Source organism: Convolutriloba macropyga, chromosome 1 (genome assembly GCF_964194025.1).
Source record: "Convolutriloba macropyga chromosome 1, txConMacr16.3, whole genome shotgun sequence".
Classification (NCBI taxonomy): Eukaryota; Metazoa; Xenacoelomorpha; order Acoela; family Convolutidae; genus Convolutriloba; species Convolutriloba macropyga.
Genome location: NC_134468.1, coordinates 41,154,648 through 41,176,044, shown reverse-complemented (window position 1 = coordinate 41,176,044; position 21,397 = coordinate 41,154,648). Strand labels below are relative to the sequence as shown.

Genomic DNA, 21,397 nt, shown 5'->3' with positions numbered 1-21,397 from the left:
GGTGCTACAACAAAGTGTTCGTCATATGTAGATATCTCTTTATCTCTCGCATATGGATTCCTTGAGATATAGTCAACGAGACCCATTTTTGCACCCGGCATATGGTTGATTGTGAAATTGTACGGAAGGAGTCTGTCTATCCATCGTGATAGTTGGCTGTTATACGATTTGTTTGATCTATGCTCCCTGAGTATGGACAGTAGGGCTCTATGATCTGTCACTACTGTAAAATGTTTCTCGTACAAATAGTATTTAAAATAGTCAATTGACCAAACTATTCCCAATAACTCCAATTCATTAACACTGTAGCGTTCCTCAGTTGAATTGAGAAATCGTGATGCAAATGCTATTGGTTTCCAACCGTCTGATGTATTTTGCTCCAATGCTGCCCCCAATCCGGAACGGGAGGCATCACATTTGACTCGAACATCAAGTTTTGGATTATAATGGCTATTTTCTGTGCTATTGGCAATTTTTTCTTTGATCAAATTAAAATGTTTTGTGTGTTCTGCTGTCCAGATAAAATTTGCTGATTTTTTTAGAAGTGGTTTAAGTAGGTGACATAATTGTGCAAGATGTGGTATGAATTTACCAATATAGTGTACTGACCCTAAGAATGATCTAAGGAGTTTTAGTGTTGTTGGTGGTGGTATTGTTAAAATTGCTGCAGTTTTAATTTCTAGGGGTGAAATTCCAGTTTTTGTAAACTTATAGCCTAGCCATTCAATTTTTGGTTTTTGCGAAATGACATTTCTGAAGATTAATTCTTAGATTATCTTCATCTAGTTTTTTTTAACATTTGAAAACATATGCCAAATGGTCTGCTTCAGTGCCGGTACTGACGATTATGATATCTTCCAAAAAACAATTCGTGTTTTGTAGACCTATAAGTGTATAGTCCATAGCTTTCTGGAATTTTTCCGGCATATCTGTAAGACCATAAAAACCAGTTTTGAATCTATATGTACCAGTAGATTCTCCACAGATGATGTTAAAATTACAGTGTTTTGCTGTGTCGTGGTGTAATTTTAATTGGCTATATGCATACCTTAAGTGAAATGTGGTGAAATATGCTTGTTGACCGCTTTGTGTGTTGGTAAGGTGCTGTGATATTGTATCATTTAGCATGTCAATTTTGGGCATTTTATATTTATTTTTATGTATTGCTTTATTTAGTACTTTGGAATCTAATGCGAGTTTTATTGATTGATCTTTCCTTACTGTGATGACGATCGGGGAGATGAATTGTTTGTCAGAGCAACTAGATAGTTTTTCGATATGACCTTCGGTTTGTAATCTCTCTAATTCCCCCGATACTCTAGGTTGTAGGTTTATCGGAACACGTCGACTTTTTTGATGCTTTGCTGTAATTTTTTGATGAAACTTTGATTTTGCTACATGTGTTTTGGACAAACCAATTCTTGATACTAAATGAGGAAATTGCATCGCGATTGTCTCTTTAATTTTACATGTAGAAGTATTAATGTTATTAACGCATTTACCATTTTCTGGTTGTTGTTGTTGTACCACCGCAAGTCCCAGGGTTGTGAAAAGATCCCTCCCGATTATATTTTTGTGCCCATCTTCTACCACAGTCAACATTGCTGCTCTATCTTTCCACTGACTGTAGGTTACTTTGGTTTCCAAATGTCCAAGAACTTTTATGGGTTCGTTTGAAAAAGTTTTCAAGTTCCTTCTTTCTTTCGTGTCCGTCCACTTAGCAGATTTTGTGGTTCGGATGATTTGGTCTGCCAAAGTTTCCGTTATGATGTTAACTGCACTTCCAGAGTCGATCATTGCGAGTGCTCTAATTTCTCCCAGTTGTACCTCTACACTTAGTGGTTCCAGTTGATGTGCCAAGTCAGACGAAATCACCGCCACGTAATCGTCCGAATCGCTGTCGTAGTTTGAGTCATACACCTGTTCATACAGTTGTTGGTAGCTTGTTATGTAATTGACGGATTCTTCATCATCACTCTTTTCGGCAAACTGGTCAATTTGATTGACGTTCGTTTGTTGGGCGTTCTTTGTTTGTCCCTGTGACTTTTTCGGTTTGCGCCATTTTCTTGCGAAATGTCCAATAATGCCACAATTATTGCATTTCTTACCAATCGCGGGGCAAATCTGCTTATGGTTATGACTCCAACGAAGGCCACAATTCATACAAGTGCTTGTGTACTGGTAATTCAGGGGTACAGTTGCGTATCGCGTGAAATATCGCTTGGTTTGTTGAGCATTCGCGTTCCGATGGCGTATTTGGTTACTGTTGATTGAATTCTCAGAGTTTGTGCCCGACATCAAATTCTGGTTTATCTTTTGTTGATTCTGCGCTCCCATCTCCATTTGTATAGCTATCTCTAATGCTTTGGATGGCTGGACTGTTTCTTTCAACAGTTCATTTTGAGTCTCATGATCAATCATATTCAATATGAATGCATTGCGAATCAAGGTAGTTTCTTCACTACCTAGGATACAATTTTCCGCTAGTTCTATGAGACGACCATAGAAACTTTCAATAGACTCTCCTTTTTGCTGCTTACAGGAATAGAAAACAAAACGATCGTAAGTTATGTTACGAACTTTCGTGAAAGAATCCTCCATTGCCTGCCACAATTCTTTGAAAGGTTGTTTCTCTATTTGGAAGTGGTGGTGTTTACTTTTGAAAATTCGTCGTCCCTCCGTTCAAATACTCAAATACAACAAAGATATCGTTTTTTGCTCGCAAATTCCCCACGGCTCATCTCCACACAAAATTCCAATTTCCTCAACCTTTTTACAGCGATTTTGCCAGTTTACCTTCAATTGTTGATTGCGGACTTTCCGATCTCTTTCCGTTGCTTGTGTATGGTTTTCTACTGGTTCTTCATAGGTTGGTTCAGGTGGGTAAGTTACTGTTGATGGAGGATCGTTTAACAGATTGTCTAATGGGATTCCCTCTTTAGCTAGTAGAGCCAGTTTCCACTGTTGTGTCCGTTTGTCCCACGTCAGAGAAGGTGTTGCTCTCGGCTTTTCCCAAAATGCCTCTATGTGAAGTGGTGTCTTCTTAGAGTCCGCTGCTGACTGCGCCATGTTATACTCAATTGCGATGAGTGGATGCAATTGAGTTGCGAATGCTTTATTACAAATCAAAGTGGGCAATTGCGCCGCAATTGGCAAGCCAATTTCTTATATCTGATTTGTTAATATCTAGAATGGTCAATCACGGTACCATTGGCACTTGTCGAAATTACTGAGCTTAATTGAAAAGCGTTTTGCAAGATTTAAATTAAACTGAGTTCTAGCGCTGCAAATGGGAGACTGAAATTAAAATGATTACAATATAAGAAATAAGGTTTGTTCAACTCGATCACGAACAAGGAAGTAACTTTAAGATTTGTTTATAGTATGAACACATGAGTTTCCTGCATAGACAGTATGAACAGACATTACATTACTAAAAATGGGAGGAAGTAAAGTTAACTGAAATAAGAGTAGCACTTGCCCTTCAAATGGAACTAAATAGTGAAATTGAACTAAATACGGACATGGATATGTAAAGGGTATCCATTGCCGTATGACAATATGTATGATAAAAACACGCTTGTAATGAAGAGAGCTGCTACCGGGGCCGAAGAATTTTGTCAAAATTATTTAAGATAAGCGGTAACTAGCGTTGACGAGTCAGAAAATTCACCGCGTTTTTCTTACATAATTTTGAGGTGAATGCGTTAGGTTGTGCGTTTTTAAGCGTAGATCTCACATAAATTTGTGTTCCCAAGCCTAGATCTTACATGATTTAGCGTTGTATTTAGCGTAGATCTTTTAAAAAAGCAACGCTTAAAGCTGTGGTTGTGACTCAAAACTCTGACCTACTGCTTTCTTTTCGCCCCTTTTACAACTGTGTCTCCGTACCTTCGTACCTTTTTTCCCTTAGGAACCACATTCCTTATGTGGAATCAACGCAAAACTCAACGCAAAATTATGTAAGATCTACGCTTAAAAACATTTAAAAAAATTGTAAGATCAATAATCAAGCGTAGATCAGGCATAAATTTGACGCATTCACCCCCAATCTTATATAGTTTTGCGTTTTCTTAGTGGTTACACTTCGTTTCGGGTAGTTTGTAAAGTGATTGTTGAACGTGAGCATCTAAGTGAATTAAATGGATACAATGTGACACAGGATAAACTTAAACCACATTCCTGATTCTAGATTCCTGAAAGAAACGACAGAAGCCTTAAAATATTATGAAACAGTTGTGTGATTTCCAGAAAGTCTTGCAAGATTAAAACTGAATAGATCATTCAGATGCCGCTAAGTTAGAGGGAATCATCAGGAAACCATCAAAATCTATTGAACGCACAAAAGTCTGGGCATAAGACATATCCGTCTGGGATTGTATGGTCATAGACACTTTGGTCTTGGACTGTCTGGACATATTTGCTTCTGTCTGCGTCCTCAGCCTGAGAATTTTAATGTTTATTTAATAGAAACCACGAAAATAAAATAGTGGCCGATCAAAGGGAAAGAAAAGAGAATTTAAATATCAGACAACGGTAATATATCTCTTCTTGTTTGCTAGAGGGCTGCGTTTTTAGCGTATTTGACCGGGAATTCACGGGTACGCTTAAGCGGGAGGTGGGGTTTGATTTGAAATTATCACAACCGAACAAATTTTCACGACTGAACACGTGGATAGTAGGGGTGAGTAATTGGTGGGGATATTTTCCTGGATGTACTTAATTAACGTATAGGGCCAATTCTTTCTTGAAGTCCAATTTATGCTGTATGTATTTCAGTTGGTGTTTGTCTTCTTTCAACAAAACTTTCCTGAATATCTTTGTTTCATAATTTTGGACTTCAAAAAAGAATTAGCCCGTTCATGAAGGTTGTGATAATTCATGGGCCGCTAAAGCGTGCCCATTAATAGCAATTTCTTGTCAAATACGCTAAATGCGGAACTCTATAGCAATCAAGAAGAGGTACGTTTCCGTGAATTTTTTTCCTATTATTCACCCCCCATAAAATTCCGGATCTATTCTGTTTCCCCCCCCCCCCCCCCACAGTGTTTTTTATGACCCCCAGTTACAAATTATATGTTGTTATATAGCACGTTACTATGTAAGAAAATAGCACGTGCGCCTGGGGGTCATAAAAAATTTAAGCTCACCAAGCTGGGGGGGGGGGGGGGATAGATCCAAATTTCCTTTTCAGGTTTTTTATTCAAATTGTATAGAAGCTGGGGTGAAATTTTGAGAAAAAATGATACATCCCTCAAAAGCACTAAAAAATAGCCCAAAGAAGCCATTGATAAGAGAATATATTACACCAGTTTTTGCTTATGATTTTGTACCCACATTCTTCCCCTCAGATAATTGCTTATGCTATCTATACTATCTATACTAAAGGCAGTTACAGCTGTGAAAGCAAAACTGCATTCCTAACCAAATTGAAGGTAGAAACTCATTACAAGGTTGTTGTTACCAAAATTGATTGCTGATTGCTTGAAGATATGGCGTCAAGAAAACTCATCAGAAAAAGTTAGAAGATGATTACAAAATTGTCAACAATCCATTTTTATGTTAAATTAATTGAGTTTTTCCAAATGAAATTCAACGCTCGTGCAATTTTAGTAAGGATAATTTTTAAGGATAATTTCAAATTGATAATTTGAAATCTTGAACTTACTGAAAGTATTGACTATCCTTTCTTAATTGTGATGAAAATTGTATAAACTGCATCCGCTGTGAGATCTCTGGCATTTGGTTTCTAATCATGTTATCTGCAAAAATAATTATAAAGTTGTAATTCTGTATCTTCAATAAACTTACTCAAAACAAATAGAGCCACATTTCAGTTAGTTTTGTTTTTTTTTCATGGTAGAGATAGGTATTTGCAGTCCCTGCCAGATGAAAAAATTACAGATTTTTATTAAAAAACTACTTATACAGAAAAATTTATACAGCTTAAGTAAAAAAAATATACATGAAGCGACCAGAACTCGTTCGGAAGTCTCTTAATTGGTTTGTTATGAAAACATTCCATTTTGTGTGTAGACCTGACGGAATGTCAAGTGCTGCAGATGGTGCGAAAACAGCAGTTGAAGATGAACAAGAAAAAGACAGCCTCCTCCTCCTCTTCCTCCTCTTCCTCTTCCAACCACCCCTCCTTCCCAGCTGACTCATCCCCCACTGACAATGTACACATACCCAAGTGCTACAAAAAGAGTGGAAGGTACTCTTCATTTATATACTGTCCGCATATGGACCATGGATTTATTGTTTCATTCCCAGTTTGGTGCACACAGAACTTTTACGCCCACAAGGGAATGTGGGCTTATGTTTACATTGTAACGTGCTAGTAACAATCACACATTAATTGTACTTGGGTGGTATAAATGACACTGCGGTCGGAAACAGAACTCATTTCTGTTTTAATAATCTTAGCGACGCAAATTTAGCCTTTTGTTAATGAGATGAAGTTTCAAATATTAAAAAATTTGAAAACAAAATCAGTCGCTGTTAATTTTTGTAAAATGTCCTGTTTGTCTGCTGCATGATACAATTTGTTTAACTATACTTATCAACTATCGTCAAAGTTCAGAATTAAAATGTTCAATTCAGTCTAAGGACATCGTTTTACCCATCCATTAATTATGTTTGCATAGGTTCTTCGCGAAGCAATGTTTGAACAAGTACTGCTGGTGTGTTAAGCCAGAGACTGGAAAGTTCGTAGTTGGAACAAGTCAAGAAGAGAAGTCATTCTCACACAATTGTCAGGACTACTCTGATGGTAAAGAATCTGTCAAAGCTCTACGAATCTGTTTAATTTTCCTCCTTGTTGTAGCATATGATCATGTAGTGAAAATCAAACTCTACTAAACTTGATTAATATGTGATACTGTGATGACTCATTACAATCTGATATTAGTCGGGTTTAAGTGGAGATGATAGATTTCTTACTACACATGTTGAGATGCTTATTGTTGTTTTTGTGTCTGTAGGACAGTTATATTTTATAAACTTCCCCAGTCAGTCGAACGGTTATCTTGGAAGATCTTGCAAAATTCTTGCAAGATCTAGCTAGATAACCATCCGATTGTAGAGAGTCTTGCAAGAGTCGTGCCTTAGCTCCTGAATGGGCCTCTTTGGCTGCAATGAAGATTAGAGAACAGGATTCGATCTATTCTCTAGCCAAAGTAAAAGAAAAGAGAGACCCTAAAATTGCTAAGGCTAACACATATGAATGGGAACATCATCAAAATGCACAAAAATTGATCTAAGGCAAAGAATTTATGACCCCAATTTTTGCTTGTCAGACATGCGTTACCAGCAGTATGAGTATCTTTCTGCTATGGGAAACATTTTAAAAGGATTGGGAGCCTAACAAAAATGACCATCTATGATTTTCCCCATGTACACAATTAATCAGTAAAAAACGTTTATTCATCGCTACACAAAACGTAAGATCAACCTTTCTGCTTCCCTAAGGTGTAAAATCCAGCTCAACTTACTACTGTTAATTAGTTTTTATTGTAATATGAACGCTGATTATTATTCAATGTGACTGGAGTTGGTGAAATAACACATTTCATGATAGAAAAAGCGAATAAAACCTTGCAAACAACAAGCTGGAAGACTCTGGGGGCTTTAATACTACGTTTTTTGGCTGCCACTGACCTAGCCACACTTGTTGTAGTCAATAATATATCAAAAAACCTTTATTGAAATATTTTTCTAAAAATCAGTCTTTCATAGACGTTATCATGAGTAAAGTACAGTAGAATCTTTCTGTTCAGACCCGAGAGAAAAATAATTTTCGGCAAAAAAATTATGGCCCCAATTATTTTATTATAGCTATGAGCTACCAACAGTGTGAGTGTCGTTCTGCTATATAACGCTTTTTTTAAATTTCTGAAGGGCTAACAAAAGTGACCATTTGAATTTTTCGCCATTTTTACATTTAATCAACAAAAAACGTTAGATTATCACTATACAAAATGAAAAAACAATATTTCTGAACGTCTTCAAGTGTAAAACCGCGTTTTAAACAAAATATTGTGATGGTTGTTTTGCAAGGTGATGCAACTGTCTTGCAAGATGCTTGCAAGATAAACGTCCGGATCTTGCAAAATAAAAAGTTGTTTGCAAGATTCTTACAAGATCTTGCAAGATAAACAAACGTGGTTTTCCAGAATCTTGCAAAGTTTTACAAGATAACCGTTGGAGTTCATAGGGGATTTTTTACTTCTGTTTTCAAAAATTTAAAATTTGTTTAAGGCGATGAGTTTTTGATAATACATATTTTTGTCTTTGAGAACTACGTGCCTTAACACTTTGTTTAAATTTGATTTTTTGAGTCTTTCAGGTTTTCATATTTTTGTTGACATCCTATACCAATGTATGGTTTTATTATAAAGTTATTAAGCTCGGAACACATTTGCAAAAAAAGTTCTGGAATTTCAATGTAGCAGAAAATAATTAGCACACTTTTAACACTTCCCGTTCACTTGATTGGTTTTAACAGAATTAGACGGAAAAAAGCAGAAAATTTGGCCAAAGGGGCAAGCCCATTTTAAAAATAATGTATCTCATGACTTTGAAATTAATTCAACCAAAAAACTCTTTTATAGACAGAAAAAATAGCGTTGCAATATACTTTGAAACCTAATTCAACAACGAAACTCTTTTAAAACAGAAAAGACGGCAAGCAGCCAGCAACCACCAAAAACTTTACTGTGAATCAAAATACAGAGGGAAGAGTAATTGAATAGTTTTCAAACTGGTTTGAATCGCCTTTTATTGGCTAGGTGAAGTTTTTCCACTTATTTTTTTACGGAATCATCTTTTAATGTCTTTTTTTTCATTTTTAATTGATTTGGATCAATTGCTTCAGGCCAGTACTTCTGATCGTAAATGCTGGTCCATAAGAAATCAAAAAAAGACATGACGTTTTGAGCTATTTTTGTTCAAAATATTTCAAATATCAGCTGTACGTAGCATTTTGTACCATACTGTAGCAAATATCTGGTAAAAATGGAACATTGCAAAAACGAGGAGGCGCGGTAATGTGCCTTTGCACATAATTTTCCGCCCCAGGCTTGAATGACTACCAAACCAAGCCAAGTGAGGAAACACTGAAAACAATAAACAGAGATTAAGCTTTGTAGAACAAAACTCGATGTATTCTCAAATTAAGAGATATATTTACCCGTGAGGTTCATGGTCTGGTTTTGTTTGCTTCCAAAACAGAGAAATTATTGAAGTGAGTATTATATTTCAGATCTCATCGAAAAAGAAACCAAAATGGTTACCTTTGTATATCTCTATAGCATAAAAATTTTTTAAAACAAAAAGTATAGGATTCCGATTTCGGCTTCCATTCAAATTTTAACTCAAAAATCAACTACAAAATTTATTCAAGAAACGAAGCTTTATGATGGCCCAACTTGCAACTATAAAAATATGTATTTAACCATTTCACACTTTTATCTATATTTTCATTCTCAACTAAAATTCATTGGGTTTGTTCAAGTAGTTTATGAACTGACCATAGAGCGTACTGTAATAAATGACGTCTAGAGTTGCTCGTTGACTTCCCGAAGCTCAATCTGATGCCTGTAAAAGAACCGAGAGAAAGCCAATAATAAGATATATTCGACTATTGCGGCAATGTCAGCCTATGATAGTGGGAAAAACTATGGGGCAAAATTAATCTTATTAATCAACATTTTCTTCGAAAGAAAACTATCATAAAATCTCCCAAACAAAATATAATATTTTTATCAAATCCACACTATTAATTGTCAGAAAAGATAAGTTCCGGTCAAACAATCGAATAAAAACAAGAGTGAGGATTTTGAAACTATTTGGTTTCAAAATCCTCACTCTTGTTCCTCACTCGTCCAAATCAGTGATGTCGAAGATTAAAAAACACGTAAACTCATATTGATGCTAGTAACCATCGCTTAAAGTTAGTAACAACCTCTTAGTATGCAGCAATTTTAAGCATTCGATATCGTTTTTTAACTGAAGTTAACAACAAAATGACAAAACCAAAAACAAGGCAAATTTTTATCCACAAGCACATTATTATTAGCGAAATGAAATAAGTTAGCCACTAAGGTTGAATTAGAAGTCTAATGAGACCTGTCATTGCGAAATGATCGTCTGGAAACTTAAGTATTAAACAGATTCTCCTTTTCAGTCTGATTCAGACAAGAATACAATTAGAAGAGAAAAAAAAGAAAGAAACGGGAGTCAACAATCATTAAACGTTTTTCGGAGACAAACCAATTTAAAACTAAAAAAGAATAAATTGTTGGTCTCAATCGACGTGAAAGTTCATTGGTGGCACACTACAAAGCCCACTGGTACCTGTCATTAATGAGATCTCATAATAAAATACAAAAAGAATTACATTTAGAAGAAAAATTCAAAAGCTTTACTTATTGTTCTCAAAAACAAATAAGTTTACCTACACCTACTCAATTTGCTGACATGAATCAACTTTAGTGACCACACCTCAATAATAAAGAAATTACAGTTTAAACTCGAAACTTTAGACTGTAATTAGCGGAACGATTTGGAAAAGTTTCCCAATACCGAAAAGTCAAACTCATCAAAAGAAAAGTGTTCAAAGACAACGAACGTTGTATAAGTTCACTACCACTTTCTAAATTCAACAAGGGCTGCAAGAAACTACAAAAAAGTGAGTAAAACTAAAAATTGGAGATTTTTTTCTTGGAAACACAGTATGGTACAAAATGCTACGTACAGCTGATATTATTTTTCTTTCGAAGAAGATTAGAAACACCGAATGGAGTATTTTTTTATTTTCAGATCTATTTCCCTAAAACATGTCATAATAGGTTTAGTGTTTTTAACGTCCAGCTGTCAGTTTATAATTTTCAAAGAGCATCTGTGTCATTTTCGTTCCTAATTTCTGACTTTGCCCAAATTTTTGTTTTAAAACGTTCTTTTTTGGAATTGCTGCTACAAAATTACCCACAAAATTTTTCAACCTAATTTAGATCCAGACTGAATGCTGGCAAATCCAGCACTCACACTTTTCAAGGAAAAAATTGCCAATATTCTAAGTTTTATGCATAGGAGCGTTATCATGCTATAGGACAAGATCCTTGGAACCTCTTTCTTCTTTGTCGTTAGTTTAAGTTTCCAAATAACCGACAGAGATCAACTTGCTTTCAAAAAAAATTTTTGCCGGTTTGATTGTATTGCACCAAAACGATGTGAGTCATCATTTGTCCGAACTCTTGTTTCATATTTTCAAAGAACTCAAATAAAATTGTCCCTGGGGATATGCGCCTTGGTTTCATAGCTAGAGAAATCGCTTTTCTTAGAAAAGGAGGAGCTTCTTGAGCTTGCTGGTACATAATTTCGACCGCAAACGATTGTTTTTATCTTAAAATTTAATCCTTGTGGCATTATTTAAATTTTGGTGGTATTCAGCTGAAAATTCTGGGCTCAAAACCGCGTCTCTCAGGTAACGTTTGTATGCATTCTCCGCAATGGATCTTCTGTTCAAGTTAATTTGTTTTTGTGCTTTTCAATATGAAAAATCGACACTTTATAGCGGAACGATTTGGAAAAGTTTCCCAATACCGTAAAGTCAAAGTCATCAAAAGAAAAGTGTTCAAAGACAACGAACGTTGTATAAGTTCACTACCACTTTCTAAATTCAACAAGGGCTGCAAGAAACTACAAAAAAGTGAGTAAAACTAAAAATTGGAGATTTTTTTCTTGGAAACACAGTTTGGTACAAAATGCTACGTACAGCTGATATTATTTTTCTTTCGAAGAAGATTAGAAACACCGAATGGAGTATTTTTTTATTTTCAGATCTATTTCCCTAAAACATGTCATAATAGGTTTAGTGTTTTTAACGTCCAGCTGTCAGTTTATAATTTTCAAAGAGCATCTGTGTCATTTTCGTTCCTAATTTCTGACTTTGCCCAAATTTTTGTTTTAAAACGTTCTTTTTTGGAATTGCTGCTACAAAATTACCCACAAAATTTTTCAACTTAATTTAGATCCAGACTGAATGCTGGCAAATCCAGCACTCACACTTTTCAAGGAAAAAATTGCCAATATTCTAAGTTTTATGCATAGGAGCGTTATCATGCTATAGGACAAGATCCTTGGAACCTCTTTCTTCTTTGTCGTTAGTTTAAGTTTCCAAATAACCGACAGAGATCAACTTGCTTTCAAAAAAATTTTTTGCCGGTTTGATTGTATTGCACCAAAACGATGTGAGTCATCATTTGTCCGAACTCTTGTTTCATATTTTCAAAGAACTCAAATAAAATTGTCCCTGGGGATATTTGCCTTGGTTTTATAGCTAGAGAAATCGCTTTTCTTAGAAAAGGAGGAGCTTCTTGAGCTTGCTGGTACATAATTTCGACCGAAAACGATTGTTTTTATCTTAAAATTTAATCCTTGTGGCATTATTTAAATTTTGGTGGTATTCAGCTGGAAATTCTGGGCTCAAAACCGCGTCTCTCAGGTAACGTTTGTATGCATTCTCCGCAATGGATCTTCTGTTCAAGTTAATTTGTTTTTGTGCTTTTCAATATGAAAAATCGACACTTTATAGCGGAACGATTTGGAAAATAGTGAAGGAAGTGTAAGAGATTTAAACATGCCAATTCTCTTAAAACTTTAAAATTTTACACATTTTTACGCCTGATCGCAAATATGCACAAAAAGCAAGAAAATTTGCTGGAAAAGTTTAAAACTCGATCGCGTATTTTTTTGGTACCATATTGTATATAGATCCAATTCCATAAACATGTTTTGCTTTCCATTGATCGATTCAATCGATAGCCTCCATGTACAATCAAAACCCATTTATCAGCTTCAAAACGGTTGCAGAAAATTTAAAAAATTGAAAACAACATTCAATTTGCAGCACAAAATTTTTTTCTAAAATTAAAGAATTCGAATTTTTCTCTCAATTTATTAAATTTATTAAACATTTTGAAAAAATACGCTTCCAAATTACTCATTATTTTGATTGTTTTACTATTATAGCACCACTGAAGATACTTCATCAATTTGAATTTACTCATTGACGTTAAAATATAGTCTCAAATTTGACTAAACAAAAAAACCAGATGGCCAGTTCCTCCTCCTTACCCCCACTAATTGGGTAGGAACATTTGTGGAGAATATTTGTTAAGCACTGAGAAGCTCAACTTCAAACTTGGGCACGAGTTAATTTAAAAGGGCCATTTTAAAATCAGTCCTAATCTTTTCTTCTGAAATTCCTACCATTTTTTTGTTTCAGATTCCGCAAGTATTGAAGACGATGAGAGAGAAGAAGAACTGGGTTAGTACGCAAACATATAGAAAGAAACACTTGCTTCTCCATTTGTCAAAGAGCACATAATTTTATCATCGCCTAATATGTAAGCAGTCACAGACGAATTGAATTGAGGAATGCGTGGTGCCGTAAAAGTAAAAAAAAACCACATAGATACTGAGTTATGAATCCCAATTTGATGGCCTCTGACTAGATTTTGACCAGACTATTGCCCAGACGTTCGTGCTTTCCAGCTGATTTCTAGACCTTGTATTTTTGGTTCTGCACGGTTTGGGTCTGAATTGGGTCTTGTCAGATGTCAATTTTGAAATGGGTTTCAGAACTCAGAGACAAAAAAAAATATTCAAACCATCATAAAGCATTCAAAAATAAAAAGAAAATCTTTTTTCCTCATCCATACTCATTTGATTACAGATGCCAGCCTACCAGAGTGTCGAGGAGACGAGAAGAAGAGGTTTGCGAGATCCATCTACGATTTGATCCTGAGGACAGAGTCATACAAGCCATCTACCCTCAATGGTTCAGCCAGTGTCCGAGTGGGTCCAGTCCGCACACTCTTCATGGAGCTGGATGTGGACGCAGATGGAGTCCTTAAGAAGAAGGAACTTCACGAATATCGCAGATATGCCAAACTTGTAAGTCTATTTTCAACGAGAGCTAATCAAGTCTTTCAAAGATGAATCGAATTTCTTCAGAAATGTAATTTTTCATTTATTTTTCCAACGATTTTCCCGCCATTTGCGAAAGAAAAATTCCGCAAATGGCGTTTTTATTCGCACCTCAAAGTATTAATTACGCCAAAGTATTAGTTAAAAGTTAATTAGGATTAATAATCGTAATCAAAGATTCAAAGGATTTGGGGAAAGGGTGTTGAGATTATAAGTTCAACTATAATTGTTCATACGTTATTTTCGTATAATGAAATTCCTCTAAATTACTCCATTACAAGAATCAACAACTCAACCAAAATATTAGAAAACCGTGTCTGCTCCCTGGAAACCGTAACTCACAAAAATAGTCGAATTATGGATCCAGATGTGTTCACTTGTTTTTCATATGTGTTTGTAACGTGTGTTGCAGATGGTGCCAGAGAAAGTGTGTGCTAGGACGATGCAGATCCACTGTGACCTCAATGACAACAAACAGATTGAGCTGAGTGAGTGGCTCATGTGTGTCGACCCCAAAGGTACCACATATTCCAACACCATTCCAACACATGCAAGACCCTGGCTTTCATGACAAAAACTTTTACAATCATCATGTTTGTTTTGCAGAATTCAGAAACAATCCTGACGTTTTTAGTCTAAGATCATGGTAAGTTATCTTAATTTTGGAACCACGTGCAAACCTGGTACATATCTGGACTTTTTCTTATAAAGTATCTTAGCAAGATGATTCAAGTTTCGTAACACTAGGCATGTAATGAAAAATGATGCTTGTGTTTCGTCATCTCAACTGACGCATCAATGACATCGAACTAATAAATTCAACAATGAATATTACCACACGACTGTTATCGCCATCGAGAAAGTATCAAACTACAAGGTGAAGCTGAGCTGTTGAATATAACATCGAGAAGGCGATAAAAACCGTGTGGTATTGTTTTAATCAACTCTCGTTGCTATTACAACAATTGTAAGATCTTACAAGAATCTCGCAAAAAATGTTTATCTTGTAAGATCCTGTAAGACGAATGTTTATCTTGCAAGATTCTTGTAAGACGAATGTTTATCTTGCAAGATTCTTATAAGACGAATGTTTATCTTGTAAGATCCTGTAAGACGAATGTTTATCTTGCAAGATTCTTGTAAGACGAATGTTTATCTTGTAAGATTCTTGCAAGCTCAGAGGACTGAGAAATTACTGTTTTTTGGCATCTAATAAGGGCAACAATACCCTCAGCGTAGGACGGCACACACGCACCAACAGTGACGGAAACCAAAATCATTACTCACTGATGTTACGGACAGTCATGAAAAGGCCGTTTTGCTACGGAAACCGAAATTCAAATACCAATCTTTGTTTTTTTTTGCTGTTCCAAGAAATTTTTTCATTGAATTAGAAACAAGCAAGCACAATTGAGTTCTTTCGGGAAAATATTGAATTTATAGTAATGTTCTATGCGTTACAAGAAAAGATAATTAGATTTTCGCGCACAAAATTTGCTAAGCCTTGAGGTTAGCTCCTTCCAAGCTTTCGTAGTGTTAAATTGTCGTTAACGTGTTATTTCACCGGTAAGTGATGTAACTGGCTATATCACAATGGGAGTTGATTAAAAACAGGTTACCTATAAAATTTTTTTAAGTATTTTGAGAGGGGACACAGAATGGATCCTGGAATTGTGAAGATTAGCGTGAAACTCTGTTTCAGAGATGACAGATACATTCAGAAATTTGGATGCGGATGACAACAACAACAATAATAAAGACTTTGGCTACCCATCTTCAAGAGAAGACAATAACCCAACTCAGCACAATCTAGACTACAAATTATTCCCCCCACAAAACTCCAATGGTAACTTATATTGATTTTCTGATCAGACCTCTGATAAGAAGCTGTCTTCTGATTAAACCCGCGGCCGCAGCCCAATTTCATGCGTACATATTCTGATTTCAGACCATTTGTTTTTGATGGCCCTTTATCCACGCGTGTGCAATCCAAGATGATCTGCGATTTTCAGAAATCAAAGACTGAAAAGAAATCGCATTACAAATGTGAAAGCTATTAATGAATTTTTTACGTGCACTCCTAGATGTTCAAGTAGCCTATCAAAATTACGTAGCAGATACCGGTAAAATAAGTAGTGTTTCATACTTCCGGTTTCAGCATTCGTGAACTGGAAAGACGCGGTATTAAAACTTTGAAATCACAAGTTTGGCCCCAATTTGCCGTATTTTTTTTCCTAACAGATTTATCTAGAACATAATATTGAAAACAAAAATTATTAATTTGGAATCTTTTCTTTTGGTTTAAGATTAGTCTGCTTCAATATCTGTAAGTCATGTTATTGCTAATTTTGCTGTGTTATAGATGACAACGCAATGTACGACCCAGGATACGTCACTATCAATCCTGGTAAGAACCGCAAATTTTTACAATCAGAATGCCTACCCGGGTTGACCAAATTTACATACCATGAAGCGGACCATACATGATACCTTACCAACTATAGAAGGGTACATATATGGCTCATCAATGTCATAAAAACTGTTGGTGTTCTTGTTATCGTTAGTAAGGCATCATATACGATCCGTTTTAGAGGAAGAAGTTTCCCTAAAAAGCTCTGAAAATGTTTTCATCAATACAAATTCTTGGACATAAACTGTATTTTTATGGCTCTGACGGACCATTTGGTTACCAAAGTTATCCATGGGGCCATTAGTAACTCGAAACTTCATGTAACACGTAAAAATGTAGGAAAATTGCTATTTGTATTTTGATCTGACTATCAGCCAAACTCAAATTTTTAGGCCGATGAGTTGTTAGTAAGTCTTCATAAAGCATTACATAAAGATCTATGATTAACAAGTTTCCTTTTGACGATCAACCGGAGGATGCTATTTTTCCTATAATATTTTTCTTGAAAAAGTTTAGAATATAGAATAACAATGATCAATGATAGGTATCTGATTTTAACAATTTGGTACCGTTAAAGGGATCAGCTACTCCATCATATTGAGGTATTGTTTATAAAAATTTCCGATAACCAACTTTTTAAAGGCATTGGGATCAAAAATTTGCAGATCCTGGTATTTATACAAATTTGCTGTGCAAAATATACAGAGAAAGGCAGTTAAGCTGACTCCAATTTTTGTATATATTTTGTTGCCTGAATTTTTCAATAAAATTCAAGATGTACAACTCCGTTTTTAAGATAATTTTTGACAAAGCAGAGAACTAGTTCGAACGTGAGACTTGTTAGGGGGTCTAAGCAGGCGCAACTAATATGAGAATTACTTGCAAGCCTGGTGCGCTAACCAAGACACCAAGTGGTCTTAAGCTCTCAAACCTCAGCAGCTCTTATCACTCATTCTCAGGTTTGTTCTGGCTCCTCAAGGCTTCTGCCGAGTATACACTGAACAAAAAGAGCTTCTTGCGAAGCTATGTCAAGCTTATCTTATGCGCAATTTACATTAGGTGGTTTTCTCTCAACATTCTAAAAATCCCCTTAAATTGTGCATCACCACTTTGACAGATTCAAACTGTCTTGTCTCTCTTTTGCGGTTAAGCTTAGAACCTAGGATCTGGGCCCATAACCTGTTAGGGCGTCTATGCAGTTGCAACTACTGTGAAAATGGACCTGTCATGGATTAGAACCAACATCTCTTATTTGCAACCCTAGTGTGCTAACCATTACACCAAGTGGCTTTAAGCTCTCAAACGTGGGCATCTTTTATAAACAGTTTTTTCACGTTCGTTCTTGTTCCTCGAGGTTTCATGTCTCTAGCCAAGTTTACGTTGAGCAAGTAGCAACTTCTTGTCAAGCTTAACTTAGCCGCAATTTACATTAGGTTAATCTCTCTCGATATTGACCAACAAAGATAATAAACCCCCCTGCAACAAAAGTAGAACTGAATTAAATGTTGTGCAATATTTAACAATGTTTTGCCGTTACGATTACGTTACGATGTGTTTTGCTTTTAGAAACATTAACATTATAATTTTCATTTTTTCATGCTTTGTTAAAAATCATATGTTTCTTGCTTTGTTTTTATGCTTCGGAATAGTTTTCAGATGTAACCTCTGCTGCTTAATGTTCAGTTTATACAATTTGTAATAATTTTTCAAACAAGTCAAATTTTCGCTGGTTAATGAAAATCTTTGGAGAAACACAATCGGTTCGCATTATTTTTTCTTTTTCTAAAATTTCCAACATTAAGTCTTCTGTGGACGTATTTCTACGGTAGGTCAAACGATAATTAATCTTCATATTTTACCAATGAAACAATGACAGGGTATCAAATACCAGTGGAAAATGGAGTGTTATCAAAGATATCCTGGAGGTCAATATTTTGAAAATTAAAAAATTCCGTCGAAAATTCTGACACATTAAGAAATTCTTGCGAACTTCAAGCTATGCAATATTCTGTATGAGTGTTTTAATCAGAGCTGAAATTCAACTGCAGCGTCTGAAAATTTTTCCGCCGCAGCGTCTGAAATATTCACATGGAATACGTAGTTCTGATTGTTTAAAAAAAATTAGGACATATTTATTGTTTCATTTTTTCTTGTTTCAATGCTTTTTAAAACAGTGTTGTATATTCGCGTCTCATTTTCCAAAAATGAATTCTTTCACCTGGATTTTGTTTAAACAATGACGTTAATAGCTGGCTATTTGCCTGGTTTAGCAATACAGTGTTTTTTCTTAGTTTTTTCAAGATTACAATTCCTGGCTGCTTATTTGAGCGTTTCATTTTGTTTTTGTATCAATATAGTCTTCTCGGTCTTTTTCCAGATTAAAGAACAGGGTTTCTCAGATAGATATAGCTAAGGAAATACTTATTTTACGGTAATAGTCAATCTAAATTTTAAATGATTTTTTGCAGATGAAGATTGCTTCGAGCGCAAAGAAAGCCAGATCCGCATGCAACTGTTCCCACTGCCAGAATGTCAACCAAATGGATCATTCAAACCTGTTCAGTGCAGTCGAGTGCTTGATACACGCATTTGCTGGTGCGTGGACGAAAAGACTGGGTTGGCGATCAAGAATCGGGTCTCGGGCCGGATTGTCAGAGGCAAAAACCCGGCTGCTCTGAATTGCAATACACTGAGTCGCCGTTTTTCTTCAACATCTGAAGGTCAGTGAAAAATAAACAGTCGCAGTTACGAAACTCTCCAAAAATAATAAAACTCTAAAATAGTTAATTTAATTAACCCCCAAAACCATCAAAAAACTTCACAATATTTGATTTTATGCAACTTTGACATGAGCAGGTGTTCAAACCTGATTGAAAGGTAAAAACTAGGCGTATATGATCAAAAGTGGCTGCTTAAATAACAATCAATCATTTTCTTGTGTTTTAGAATGCGTGGGTGACGTGAAAGCCAATTTTGACAAGCAATTTCTGAGAGCCCTCAACAATCATTTGAAAGACATACAAGCCGAATTAAAGTCAGTAGAAAATCGTAAAATTAAAAAATTTTCAACTAAAATTTTGTGGAAATTAGGCGAATACGAATTAAAACACTTAAAAGCGGTACTTCAAAATTCATTTGACGCTATAAAGTGCTCAAAAGTTCCTAGCAACTGCCTATTCATCCAAATGACTAAACAAAGCACATGTAAAGTGTACCATTTTTGCAAACTGTTTTTGCCCCTCGCTAAAATTCGGTAAAGGGTATTTGGCAAAAAAATACGGAGGTAAGGATGAAAAATTTGATTGCGAAGATACCTCATCCTAAAGAGTTCTCGGGCGCACGAGAAAATTTTTGCCATAAGTGCTGGATGAACAAAAACAGAAATGATACATATGCTAAGATATTTTAACAAACTGTGTTAACAACTGTATTAACAAACCGTTTTTGTAAGCTATTATCGTATATAAAAATTTTGTTTGGGACACTTTTGAGTTTTATCCCATCTCCCATTTTTGGTGGCAACGTTTCTTGGGGTGTTAGTTATGAAATTATTTTCGGCGCAAAATTTCAAGCGAATACAATAATTGGTTGCAGGAAACTAAACAAAGTTCCAATTAGGCAAATGGAATTTTGTAGACATTAGGAAAAAATTTTCGACTTTGTTTAACGGGGCTAGGGGTATTAGCCGACACACAAATTAGAGGACACGCCAATTGGCCGACTGATTTCATCAGACGGTGCAAAAATGACAGAAATCAGAACAGTATAATTCAAATAGTGTTGTCAGAAGTTTCGACTTAACTATTTTCGGTCATAATAATTTGTTTGGTTGTGATAGATTCACATCAAGTCCCATGGGCCGCTGAGGCATGACCAATTTAGCTAATAATTATAGCCAAATAACGTTTGTTTTTTAAGGACGCTACGTTACCCGCTTAATGCACAGGTAATTATCATGAACTGTGGTTTTCGCGTGTCGGCTAATTTGTATGTCGGCTAATTGACCGGCTACGTTTTGCTTAACATAGACGAACAGCGAATAAAATGCACATGGCAACTTCAGATTGTCTAGTGTCCACATGTCGCCTTATGCAAATATGCTAACAACTTAGCCTACCCGTAAATTGTAGCAAATTGACCTAAGAACCGCCCTTTACACCATAAAATTGTCTCCTCAAAACAGTTTTGGTGAATCGCATTCCTAGATTATAGGAAAGCTTAGGGCTCTAAGAGAACTTAATTCCCTTCGAGCGCTATATGTTTATCCCGTTTTGAGGACGAAAATTTGTCAAATGGGTCAGATGAAACATCGGTCAAGCAAAAAATCGCATAAAAAAGACCCCGGGACTAATATAATTGCTAAGAACTCGGTTTAAGAGCAATTAAACAGGAGACACAAGTTATTATAAGAGCAATATATTTTGTGTGTGAAAAATAGCGCCAACGAAAGGCGGCGGACATATTGCAATTCAAATTTAATTAATATTGGATCAACTGATGTCTTTTTCACATTGCAGCCAACCGGTGAACTTTCCCACAATCAACCAGACATTCTGGAACAAGTCGTTTGAGATGTTTGACAACAACGTGACCGACTCCTTCCTGGAGAAGCAGGAGACAAAGTGGATAGTGTCGGTGGCAGAGACAACTCTCAACCTGGGAAAGGTCTGTGCCGACACTCTGATTGAGAGGTGCGACTTGAACGGAGACAACAAACTCTCACAATACGAGTGGAATGCATGCTTCAATAACGGTCAGTAGTTGCATATGGGTTACATAACTATGATAAAGTCAGTAACAGTTCGAGAGGCTAGACAAAAAATTCAAGTCGCACTTCTGAAGAGACGTGGCAACTTCAGCATCTTTCAGTTTTTGCTGCCCCCCTCCCGTTCTGTAGCACATGCAATCACATGATGCATTATAGCATACTATCCACCGGGCTGCTTTTCTACATAAAAAAAAGATTTCAACTAAGTTTAGCTTTGCATGATCTGA

The 21,397-nt window shown here is 35.8% G+C and overlaps 1 protein-coding gene across 1 annotated transcript in view; it reads left to right on the top strand.

The window, feature by feature from the left end:
- The window catches only part of LOC142339083 (uncharacterized), a 36,927-nt gene that overhangs the window by 15,296 nt on the left and 234 nt on the right, over nt 1-21,397 (top strand). Inside the window, exons 3-12 of the mRNA XM_075388790.1 lie at nt 6,037-6,214; nt 6,648-6,772; nt 13,289-13,330; nt 13,739-13,959; nt 14,405-14,510; nt 15,695-15,838; nt 16,355-16,399; nt 18,871-19,122; nt 19,349-19,436; nt 20,920-21,155. Coding sequence (XP_075244905.1) covers nt 6,037-6,214; nt 6,648-6,772; nt 13,289-13,330; nt 13,739-13,959; nt 14,405-14,510; nt 15,695-15,838; nt 16,355-16,399; nt 18,871-19,122; nt 19,349-19,436; nt 20,920-21,155 — 1,437 coding nt within the window. The remainder of the gene's footprint in view (nt 1-6,036; nt 6,215-6,647; nt 6,773-13,288; nt 13,331-13,738; nt 13,960-14,404; nt 14,511-15,694; nt 15,839-16,354; nt 16,400-18,870; nt 19,123-19,348; nt 19,437-20,919; nt 21,156-21,397) is intronic.